Raw genomic sequence first — 12,513 nt, 5'->3', positions numbered from 1 at the left:
AGTATTCTTCAGAAACTATTTCTTTAAAAAGCAGGGGAGGAATGGTGTACTTCCCCTTCACAAGCAAGACTTTTTGAAATTTCCAGTGTTTTAATTCTCCGGTCAGTCAGTGGCATCTGTTGAGGATGTCCTGTGTGCAGAGGACCGAAATAGATTGTGGGGAGGGTGAGGTGGAGGTGCCCAAGAAACAGAAGTTCTAGCTTAGGAGACAAAAATACCCCACAGACAAGATGATTATATCTCTGAGTGAATTCTGGAAGGCATTTGTTCGTATCTCTGTGTATTAATCTGCCAGTAGCCATGCCCCACCGTTAGGTAAAGTCAGCCATGGAGGAAATGCTGGAGGTGAGGTCTAAATCAGGGGGAGGGGAGGATCACGGCGGGCACAGCATTCCAGGTGAAGTATTACAGATTCAGGTGAAGGTACATGGTGGGAGGAGTGAGCAGGTCAAAGGGCAGCAGGCAGCAGCAGAATCCCAGGTGGCATGGATCATGCTCTCAGCGATCACTTAGACCTGGTGCCTTCCCATCCTTTGCCACTCACAAGTTGGGTCATATTGGAGGGATCACCTTCCTAAGCTTGTCTCCTTGGTTATAAAAATGGGATGATTAGATGTGGCTCATAGGGTTGGTTGCTCTAAGAAGGAAAATCATGTGCAATGCCTTGTAGATAGTAGGCATTAAACAAATGGGCAATTTGCCTTTGAAGTACAGAATGATTACATGTGAAGCTGGTGAAATGAGAGAAGGAGTTGAGGTCACTGGCAAATGGAAAGGGAACCCCAGGAATCCCAAATTTTTAAACTTTGTAGTGCTTCCCCAGGAGATTAAATCCTCACCACTGTAGAGAAGACTTTTTTACTTTTCAGATATTAAACTCTGAAAAAACAAAAATAAAAGCATGACACATTGCTGACCATGTCACAGATGGAAATCCTGAGCAGTCAAAATTATGGACAGCTTTTTCGCGACGGGTTTGCTGCCAGGACACAGGTGTCGTGAAAACCACCGCTAAACCTAAGCAAACATGGGAAAGGAGGAGACCCACATCAACATCGTTGTCATTGGACACGTAGATTCGGGGAAGTCCACCCCTACTGGCCATCTGATCTACAAATGTGGTGGGATCGACAAGAGAACCATTGAAAAGTTCGAGAAGGAGGCTGCCGAGATGGGGAAGGGCTCCTTCAAGTATGCCTGGGTCTTGGACAAACTGAAAGCTGAACGTGAGCGTGGCATCACCATTGATATATCCCTATGGAAATTCGAGACCAGCGAGTACTATGTGACCATCATTGATGCCCCAGGACACAGAGACTTCATCAAAAATATGATTACAGGCACATCCCAGGCTGACTGTGCTGTCCTGATTGTTGCTGCTGGTGTTGGTGGATTTGAAGCAGGTATTTCCGAGAATGGGCAGACCCGTGAGCATGCCCTTCTGGCCTACACTCTGGGTGTGAAACAACTAATTGCTGGAGCTAACAAAATGGATTCCACCGAGCCACCCTACAGCCAGAAGAGATACGAGGAAATTGTAAAGGAAGTCAGCACCTACATTAAGAAAGTTGGCTACGACCCCGACACAGTAGCATTTGTGCCAATTTCTGGCTGGAACGGTGAAAACATGCTGGAGCCAAGTGCTAACGTGCCGTGGTTCAAGGGATGGAGAGTCAGCCGTAAGGATGGCAATGCCAGTGGAACCACACTGCTTGAAGCTCTGGATTGCATCCTGCCACCAACTCGCCCAACTGACAGACCCTTGCGTTTGCCCCTCCAGGACGTCTACAAAATTGGTGGTATTGGCACTGTCCCTGTGGGTCGAGTGGAGACTGGTGTTCTCAAACCTGGCAGTCAATGTGACTTTGCTCCAGTCAATGTGACAACTGAAGTGAAGTCTGTTGAAATGCACCATGAAGCTTTGAGTGAAGCCCTTCCTGGGGACAGTGTGGGCTTCAGTGTCAAGAACGTGTCTGTCAAAGATGTTCGTCGTGCCAGTGTGGCTGGTGACAGCAAAAATGACCCACCGATGGAAGCAGCTGGCTTCACAGCTCAGGTGATTATCTTGAACCATCCAGGCCAAGTCAGTGCTGGCTGTGCACCTGTGCTGGATTGTCACACAGCTCACATTGCCTGCACGTTTGCTGAGCTGAAGGAGAAGATTGATCATCGTTCTGGGAAAAAGCTGGAAGATGGCCCCAAATTCTTAAAATCTGCTGATGCTGCCGTTGTTAGTATGGTTCCTGGCAAACCCATGTGTGTTGAGAGCTTCTCTGACTATCCTCCTCTGGGCCGCTTTGCTGTTCGTGACATGAGACAGACGGTTGCTGTGGGTGTCATCAAAGCAGTGGACAAGAAGGCAGCTGGAGCTGGCAAGGTCACCAAGTCTGCCCAGAAAGCTCAGAAGGCTAAATGAATATTATCCCCAAAACCTGCCACCCCAGTCTTAATCAGTGGTGGAAGAATGGTCTCAGGACTGTTTGTCTCAATTGACCATTTAAGTTCAATAGCAAAAGACTGGTTAATGATAACAATGCATCGTAAAACCTTCAGAAGGAAAGGAGAATGTGTTGTGGACCATTTGTTTTGTGTGTGGCAGTTCTAAGTTATTAGTTTTTAAAATCAGTACTTTTTCATGGAAACAACTTGACCAAAAATCTGTCACAGAATTTGAGACCCATTAAAAAATTTAATGAGAAGCCTGTGTTTTCTTTTGGTCAACACTGTAACTTCCTATAGTACTTACTACTTAGGTAAGAGTTGCCCATAATCTGTTTCTGGTATTAAGTCTGCTGAAACAAAAGAATTTTATATTTCTGGGTTGGAGCTTCAGGTTTCTTACCCTTATGTAAGGAGAATTCACCTGTTTAAGTACATCATAGAAAAGCGTTGGTACAACACTTCACAGGTTAGGACAGATAAGCAAAGTAACTGTTATGTAAGCTAGTTTGTAAGAAGGTCAAATTCTATAATATGAAATCTCATGTTGCGTATAAAATTTTGCATGGTTACATAAGTATTGAGTAAATGAGTTACATCAAATTTTAGTTTCCCAGTTATGGGAAAGTGCATTCACATTTACAATATTCAAGTAATTAACCTAAAATGTGAAGCCTAAATAGTATTGAGCACCGCCCTGCTACAGTTATTGTATCCAGATTCTAGGAAAAATAAAAGATGCTGGAAACTAAAAAAAAAAAAAAAAAAAAAATTACGGACAAAGATGGGTTCCAGTTAATGAGCTGACCTCAATACTGCGGCCACAGATTCTAAGATATAAGTATAATTAGAAAACAAAGGTGAAAAAGACCCCCCAAAGCAATTAAAATGCCTACATTATTATTTAAGTAAGTGATTTCTGATGACAGATGGCACATTTAAAAGATTTTCTCATCTGACATGAACTTTATGTGTTAGGGCCCAGTGTACTGTAGACACTATCTGTGATCTTTTTCTGGGTGGAGGGGAAAAGGTGGTTTTGTCCTTCAGTTTCTCCACCTCTGTTTTATAGAGAGCTCTATCAGTCTGAGAAGCAGATGTCACACTCAAATTAGGATGATTTGGAAAGGGTTTGTTTGCAGAAGTGTGGTCACAGAAGAAGCAGAAGAGATAGTACAGTGTCCCAGGGCTGCTACCAGCAGAGCTGTTTCCATCGTAAGCCTGTGGCTTTGAGGTGAGGAGAGTGTCATGTAGGGACAAACTGCCTTGAGAGAAGATGTAATCTTTGGTTGAGGGGCACAGTCAGCCTAAGGTGACCTTGCAGGAAAAGAGTTAGGGGAGTAAATATTGAAGGGTAGCAGAATATGCCTCTTTGGCATAAGGATTATTTTGAGAAACAGCAAGCACAGAAGTAGAAGTTAGCCTTTTGTAAGGAACATTTGCATTTATAAAGGAACTCTCCATCGTAAGGGCATCTCCCTCTCTGTGTTAGGAAGAGAAGGATGACTGAATCACAGGAGAACCTTATGGATGGAGAAGGTATCTGCTTAAATCTGTACAACAAACTATTTCCTGTTGACCTTGCTTTTCCAGATAACTTCCCAGAACTGGCCTCCTCCCACATCTTTCTTTCTTTTGTCGTTAGATGAAGATGGAATTTAAGCTGGAGTTCTAAGCCACCTTGGAGAGTTACTCCTTTTTCACTGGGTGTCTCCCACATATACATGATGTATACAAGTCAATAAACTTCTGTTTGTTTCTTCTGTTGTTCATCTTGTATTACAGGGTCTCAGCCAAGAACTCAGAAGGATAGAGAAAGTTAAAGCTTCAACAGATGAACTTTGTGGGGGGGTGGGGGCATAATTCAATCCATAACAGATGGCAATATGCTTTATACCAACTTTTAAAAAAAATATATTTATTTATTTGGCTGTGCTGGGTCTTAGTCGTGGCAAGCCGGGTCTTCGTTGCCACGTGGGGGATCTTTTTAGTTGGGGCATGCAGGATCTTAGTTGTGGCATGCGGGATCTAGTTCCCTGACAAGGGATCGGACCAGGGATTGAAGCTGGGCCCCCTGCATTGGGAGCTTGGAGTCTTAACCACTGGACCACCAGGGAAGTCCCCTATACCAACTTTAAATGGCTTCTGTGAACATGTAGGTAATTGGAATAGCTCACAGAATATCCAGAGCCTCTCATTTTGATTTCATTGCTCATCACATTATTCTTCCAAACACCTTTTTCTGGCATTGCATGTCCATCTCTGCCCCTCTGACCACAGGCCTTGAGACATGGAGACTCTGACCTGGGTCCTTGATTTCCAGGTATCAGATCCAGTGAACTTTTTTTTTTTAAAGTAAACTCATTCTATACCAGTGAACTTCATTCTAATCTAGAGATTCATTCAGTCCTGTGAGTAACTTTCTATTCTTATAAGTAGTACATGTCAAGTTCCCTTTTTACTGAATTTAAGTTGGGTTCCTGCCATTTGTGTCCCCAACTTCTGACTCGTGCTGACTAGGGTTATAGGGCATTTATTTGTGAGAATTTTGTTCTAGTTACTTAGGAGCAGGAGAAAATTAGAAATCTCCCTTTTTTTTTCTTTTTTTGGCCACACCATGCAGCTTGCAGGATCTTAGTTCCCCGACCAGGGATTGAACCTGGTCCCCAGCAGTGAAAGCGCTGAGTCCTAACCACTGGACTGTCAGGGAATTCCCAGAAATGTCACTCTTAATCAAGATTTGAGGCTAGTTTTATGAAACAGCAACCAGCCTATCTCTATCCCCAGCAGATGTGTCCACCCTTTGAAGGGATCGACAGAGCCAGGGAGGGACACAGGGCCCTTGTTTAGTGACCACTGCAGCCAGTCATGATGCTTCTCAACACTGACCTTCGGAAAAATATCATGTACAACATCACTGTTCACATTCAACATTCACAGGATCTCTCAGGTATCAGAGAAGGATTAATCCTAGATCCCCCAGGCTTGCTTGTTTCCCCACTCTCTTTGTTCTTCATGAGATGGGTGGGTTGCAGCCAGGAGGCTCTGGAGACAACAGTGGCTTCGTGGCTTCCTCTAATAAAATGCCTTGAATGTGTTACCTCAGAGGCTGCAGACAGCTACTGTGCTAAATTATTCACACTGACTTTTATTGGGTACCTTCCTCCCATTTCAATTACTTGGGATTTTTATAGAAAATTGGCTGTGGGAATTTGACCACTCTAACTGCCTGGTAATAATCTGGTCTGAATAGTAAACTCAGCAGGTATTGATTCTGGGACAAGCCAGAGCATTCTCAGAATTTGTGAGGAGCTGCCCTCCACTGCAGAGAAAGCTAGGAATGTTTATACAAAATGAGGCTATTTATTTGTGAGAATTTTGTGCTATTTACAGACCAGCAGGAAAAATTAGAAATGTCACTCTTCATCAAGCATTGAGGTCGGTTTTCTAAAATAGCAACAAGCCTTTTCATAAATACTTTGACCTTGTGGGACTATGAAAATGCTTTTAAACGTCTGTATTACAATATAAAGAAATTTCGATGTCCACACACAAGCCATACACATAACAGCTGAAAGCTTGGCTGGGTGCTTACTCTATGCCATGTGCTGTGCTCTGTTTATGTTCATTAGCTCACATAATCCTGATAATAATACAATGCGATAATGGCTGTGTTATCCCCATTCTGCAATTTAGGAAACTGAGGCTCTGGGAGATTACGTGACAAGGTGAATTTACATAGCTTCCCAGTGGTGGTTTGATTTCATAGCCTGGTTCTTCGTGACAAGCTAAAATACTTTAAAGTTAGGCCATGTTTGTAGCAGAGAAAAATAAGTATTAAATTCTTTAATTAGTTTGCTTATACTCCATAGTCACGGCGAATTGTTTCCTGAGTTTTCTGTCATTAAGATCAATACCAGAAATATAAGAAAATGGTTTTGGATATCCCCAAACACACTGTGTTATATTTCACACGTGGGCTCAGTCTTACTTAACTCATATCTACAGTGCTTACCACCTGGTGTGAGAACTTGGGGTGTCTAAGCTTGTATCTTAGGTTTGCAGACAAGTCTGGATGGCCAGTGGGGTGGCAGGACTCACCCTTTAGGGCAGAGAGAGTCCTCTACACAAACTTGGCTCAAGGATGAGAAGCCAGCTTCAGGAGAAAGCTCAATTACAACTTTTGGGATTTGCTCATTTTCCAGATCCCCCAGAACATGTGCCAGAGTCCTAGGGAGATGAAGTAGTAAAGCTAAAAGAGCCAGGGGCCTTTTTGCTCGTCTCTGTAGGAGCTTGAAAGCAGAAGGCACTGCTGTACTTCAGTGAGGGAACCGCTGGAGCATATGACACAGAGGCCAGCATGTCTCTGGAACGGGGCAGGTGGGATCTGTCCTATCTGACACTGAGGCAGCAGTCTTCAAAGCAGGAGAGAAGGAACCAGCAGGTTACATGCTGCAACTACAAAAACTTGCAGGGATAACCAACAAGGACCTATAGCTCAGGGAACTATACTCAATATTTTGTAATAACCTATAAGGGAAACGACTCTGAAAAGGAATATAGCTATCTCTATCTGTCTATCTACCTACCTATCTATCTATCTATTATCTCTCTATTTATCCACCTGAATCACTGTGCTGTACACATGATATTTTAAATCAACTATACGTCAATTAAAAATAAATAAATAAATAATTTTAAAAAAAAGAACTTGCAGGAGGGAATGGTTCTTTCTATTCATAATCAAATCATCTCCAGTCCTACATTCACTTAATACACCCAGGAACTTCCTCAGCTACTTGGGAGAATTCAGAGGGAGCTAGGTTGGAGTAGGTTGAGTAGGTTGGAGCTAGAGAAATACTGTCCTGCTGCCATTACTGAGATTATGATGGTCTTGGGAAATGCAGATCAGTGCAAATTAAGAAAATACACTTAAAAAAAAGTTTTTCAGTTTTTTTTTTCTTTTTTGAGAAAGACAAATAAGACTCTTTCTTACCTGGGCCTTGGATGGAAAGCTTGGCACTTCAAAGATCTCATCTGATACACCTTTCTTCTCCCCGATTTTTAGCGTCTGGAACTTTCACTAAAGTTATGTCATAGGAACAGAACAGAAATTTTTAATCTCACCTATGAGTAAGCAGATCTTTAAAAGTATGCTCAGTTCATGGGACTTCCCTAGTGGTGCAGTGGTTAAGAATCCGCCTGCCAACGCAGGAGACACGGGTTTGATCCCTGGTCCGGGAAGATCCCACATGCGGCAGAACAACTAAGCCCGTGCGCCACAACTACTGAGCCTGCGCTCTAGAGCCCACGAGCCACAACTACTGAGCTCTCATGCCTAGAGCCCATGCTCCACAAGAGAAGCCACCGCAATGAGAAGCCCACACACTGCAAAGAAGAGTAGCCCCCGCTTGCAGCAACTAGAGAAAGCCCGCCTGCAGTAATGAAGACCCAACACAGCCAAAGAAACCAAAAAAAAAACAAAAAAAAAACTGCTCAGTTCATTATAAAGAAATGTGGTTAGTAAAAATCTCAATGTTAATGGAAGGATTACAGACATCCAGTAGCCCATTGAGCAGCTATTAATCTGAAAACACACTAAATCCCTCAATGTTATGCTCAGCATTTTACTAGATCAAACTATCCAAAAATAAATTAATCATGCAATATAGTATCAATCAAATACCACACTCTGTAGAAGCTACATAAAATAATATACTTCGAATGGTTCTAATAGTACTTGACATTGAGTTCTCCCAGTATTCAAGTCACTTCCTAAGCTCTCTCCACTATGTGACTTTTCATCGTAGGCAATTTAGAGAGTCTTGGGCTCCAGTGGGTTATCATTAGCCAGTCATTGTCTCCTTAGTACTTTATTTAACTTTCACTCTTACTGTGATCAAATGCTGGACAGGGGGGTTAGTTTTTCCAAGGTATTTACCATGAACCAGGAATGGTAAACTAGGACATAGAAGTGAGAAAAGAAGAATTCTGTTCTACATATCATGTTTGCTGGAGAACCTGAAGCAATTCAGAGCCTTACAAGTAACTTCTTTTAGTGCTTCCAGGACATTTTGGAAGAAAATTTTCAATCAAAACCTCAATGCCACTATTTCAAAATTGAACTACAAATGTACGATACTGTGGCAAACGATTCATCGATATGTCAGCTTCTTCTTAGGCTGTTCAATTTCTTGTTTAATGGGAACAAAAACTGTCTTTGTCAACAGGGAGACTTCAGGGCTTATGTGATAATGGAAACTAAAAATCCAGAACAGACAGGTCTAAAACAATAGAAAAATTCCACTTAAACTTTCTCTCCAGCAGTTTCCATCTCCAGGGTTAATGGAGGAAAAAATAGCTGTCAACACTGGGCTCCCCCTGCTGCCCCCAGGACATGTGGCTTTGCAAAGTCTCTTGTGAGCCAGGTCAGGACAAACTGATTCCTGGTAGTCATTTGAAAGCCTACGAGTTTTCCCTCTAAGGCTAGGGGGTTAGAAGAGGGCTTTCTTTTTCTATTTTGAAGCTTATATGTTCAATCAACACAGTCTACGTTGGATGTTATAATGAATATGTATTTTGGAGCACCAGAATTCCTTTGGAGCTATGGTCTCACCCAATCTCAGGCCATGGTGTTTGGTGAAAAGGTCCCTATCGTGTATTCCTAGGGGTGTGTATGTGTGTATTAGTTATCTATTGCTATGTAACAAATAACCCAACTTAATGGCTTAGAACAAAAAACACTATCTCATAGCTTCTAAGGGTCAGGAATTTGAGTGTAGCTTTTTCTGTCTCTCTTTGCCTCAAGATCTCTCTCAAGACAGTAAGATGTTAGTCAGTGTTAAATACAGCTTAAGGCTCACCTGGGGGTGATCTGCTTCTAAGCTCGCCCACATGGTTGCTGGCAGGTGTTGAGTCCTAGATGACTCTTACAGCCATCAATTTCTTGCCACTTCAGCCTCTTCATAGTGCAGTTCACAATGTGCCAGGGTGAGTGAGACAGAAGTCGGTCTTTTTGTAACAATCTTGGAAGTGACATCTTATCACTTTTGCTGAATTCTATTCATTAGAAGTGAGTCCAGGGCTTCCCTGGTGGCTCAGTGGTTGAGAGTCCGCCTGCCGATGCAGGGGACGCGGGTTCATGCCCCGGTCCGGGAAGATCCCACGTGCCGCAGAGCGGCTGGGCCCGTGAGCCATGGCCGCTGAGCCTGCGCGTCCGGAGCCTGTGCTCCGCAACGGGAGAGGCCATAACAGTGAGAGGCCCGCGTACCGCAAAAAAAAAGAAAAAAAAAAAAAAAAAAAAAAAGAAGTGAGTCCAGCGTACATTCAAGAAGGGGAGAATACATGACGTCAGGAAAACCAGGAGACAGGAACCAATGGAGGCCGTCTTAGAGGCTGTGTACCACAGTGTGTGCTTACAAGCCTGGGAAATCATGTGGAGTGTTCTATTTCTCTGGCCACAATGATTGGCTCATCGATGGATACCTGATCTAAGTCAGGCCAATGAGACTTAACCCTGGAATTTTGGCCAGAACACTTGGGAAAGAGACCTTCTCTCTCCACTGGCGGTTTCTAAGAGAAACCACCTTCAGTGGCTGTCTCTGTCACCATCTTGGGAAAGCATCTTGAAAATAAAGCCAACACGGAGAAAAATAAAACTAAAAGATGAAAGTGAAATATTCTTGGTGTCATTGTTTGAATACCTTGATCCAGATGTATTTAAATACAATTCTATCCCTGGACTTCGTGTTACATGACCCAATGAAAAGCTTCTCTTTTTTGCTTAAGCCGCTTTGAATTCAGTTTCTGTCACTTGCTACTAAGACAACTGATAGATATATTATGAAAAGACACTATAATTGTTTTTAGAAATTTCTACCTGGTAAAAAAGAATCAGCAAGATCTTAGAGTTGGGCAGTGTTGATAGATCAAATCACTTCTTATATTTGTAGTAAACTATTTGCTCAGTACCTTAAATTTATGGGACCTGGACCAATAAGAGAGTTTTAACTCACTTGTCCTAAGTCCTTGTCATCACAACAGCGAGTAGAGTAGTTCTCTGTTGCTCTTCAGATGCTCATCTGGCTCCTTGTGTCTGACTGAACTTGGGTTTGAGAGGTAATGCTACTCTGAATGTGCTTCTCAACCAGGGGTGATTTGGCAATTCTAGAGACATTTTTGGTTGTCACAACTAAAGGGGCAGATGTGCTACTGTCATCTAACGGGTAGAGGTCAGGGATGCTGCTAAACTTTCTGCAATGTACAGGACTGCTACCTCCCCCCTACCCCAACAAAGAAATATCTAACCTAAAATCTCTGTAGTGCTGAGGTTGAGAAATCCTGCTCTAAACCATCTGTGGGTGACTTAGCAAATTACACTGAAAGATGGTGTTAGTTTTTTCCTGGTTAAATAATAATACAAGAGGGTTCAAGCTTGAAGATGTCAGAATGTATTGACTTGGAGGAGAGTCTGTCTTCCTCCTGCCTCCCATGGTGGACCCTAAAGCTTGGAAAGTAATACAACAGAGAATGGGTTCTAATGTTTTTTTCAAAACTGTTTAAAAATGGAGTCCTTAGGCATATATTTGCATGTTCTGTTCTGTTCTAACAGAAAGATTTCCATTTCAGGATGTTCTGAGATGCTGAGTAATGACAGAAAATTATTTAGGATTTCTGGTGGGATCTGGTTCCACATCATGCTTACAGACACAAATCTACGTCGAGATCCTGAATTTAAAGATTAAGGGCTTTTTCTTCTAGCTGGAAAATGGAGCAATTAGTATTTTAATCTATGACATTAGGATTTGAAGGGAAAAACCGGGAATAAAAATATAACCCTACTCTTTGTACTAGTAAGAAATTTAGTTTTTGTATGATCAGATGGTATTTAGCTTCTCTGCTTCCATCCCTTCCCAGGGATGTGTTTTAAGCCCCATATAGGACTGCCATAAATAGAGACATGTTCTTTCGTTTGTTATTCATTAATTCAGTAAATGCTTGCATATTCCCCAAAGTGCCTAGCACACAGTGGGTATTCAATACCCCTTACACCGTGCTTTGTTATAAGAGATTCTGCAATGGCCAATAATATGTTCTCCTACTCCCTCTTGCAGGCTGGGGACTGTAGGAGGGTTAAAGACAGTTATCCAAGGTTCCAGGGCTGCCTTGCACGGTGGTGACCAGTTGTGTCAAGCATCAGGGTACACACGAGGGGACCAATGGGGCTAGAATCCAGCCCAGGCACTCTGTCCCAAGCTGTGTGCTTGACCCAGAGCTATGTTCACCAAAGACACTGACAATTAGCCAAGCCATGCTCCCTGTGGAGCTACATTCTTATAGCAGGAAAGCCCCTGACTTCAACAGAGGTTAGCAGACATCATGAGGTCTCCTACCTAAGCTGCCTTAAGGCTGTCTGATAGAAATTTTTCAACCTCCATGCAGATGTCCCTGAGCTCCTAGAGCCCAGGCCTTATTGCAGGTTTCCATTATCTACACCTACAGTCTGGGTTCACAGGCAGTATAATTTTCATCTCAGCAGGGTCCTGTTAAATCCTACTACCCAACCATAAGAATATAGCAGGTGCTCCTTAGGCCTTGACATGTACTGAAATACAAATTACGTGGACACTTTGCTGAGAGCATGCACCTGTGTCTTCCACTTGACGTTCATGTTGCCTTTGGTTTTACTGCAGGTTAATCATTTGGGAAATAGAGCTGAGATGTTGTGTTTCCCCTCTTGCAGTTAATTATTACTTAAGATCCCGGCAAGGTGAGTGAAAGGAAACTACCCTGAATCAAAAAGATGAGTTCTGAGAAGTCATCCTTAATGTCTCAGTTCTAGGAAAGCTACCTGAGGACATTATTGAGCCAACTATATTATGATTTTCCCCTCCTGGGATTTCCTTCTTAGTGAATGACACCACTAGTCACCCATCTTCAAGCTGGAAACCTGGATGTCATCCTTGACCCCCATTTCTCTCTCCCCTCCAAGCTTGAAGAGTGACCAAATTCTGTCAACTCTACCTCTTTAACACCCTCTTTTACCATCTTTGCCTCCTCACCCTGAAGACCTCA

General features: G+C 42.8%; 1 protein-coding gene across 1 annotated transcript; it reads left to right on the top strand.

Annotated features, from left to right (window-relative positions):
- Positions 1-973: 973 nt before the first annotated feature.
- Positions 974-2,709, top strand: LOC309959190 (elongation factor 1-alpha 1-like). Its single transcript, XM_082835352.1, has one exon. It carries the CDS (start codon positions 1,028-1,030, stop codon positions 2,414-2,416), a length of 1,389 nt encoding a protein of 462 aa, XP_082691478.1. The 5' UTR covers positions 974-1,027; the 3' UTR covers positions 2,417-2,709.
- The last annotated feature ends 9,804 nt before the right edge of the window (positions 2,710-12,513 follow it).

This window comes from Leucopleurus acutus (assembly GCF_964270905.1).
Source record: "Leucopleurus acutus genome assembly, chromosome: 3".
Classification (NCBI taxonomy): Eukaryota; Metazoa; Chordata; class Mammalia; order Artiodactyla; family Delphinidae; genus Leucopleurus; species Leucopleurus acutus.
Note: the sequence above shows the minus strand (reverse complement) of the source record. Positions and strands in the feature narration are given on the sequence as shown.

What these genes read in the sequence shown, in the direction of transcription:
- LOC309959190 (XM_082835352.1), top strand. Translation starts at nt 1,028, where the DNA reads ATGGGAAAGGAGGAGACCCACATCAACATCGTTGTCATTGGACACGTA.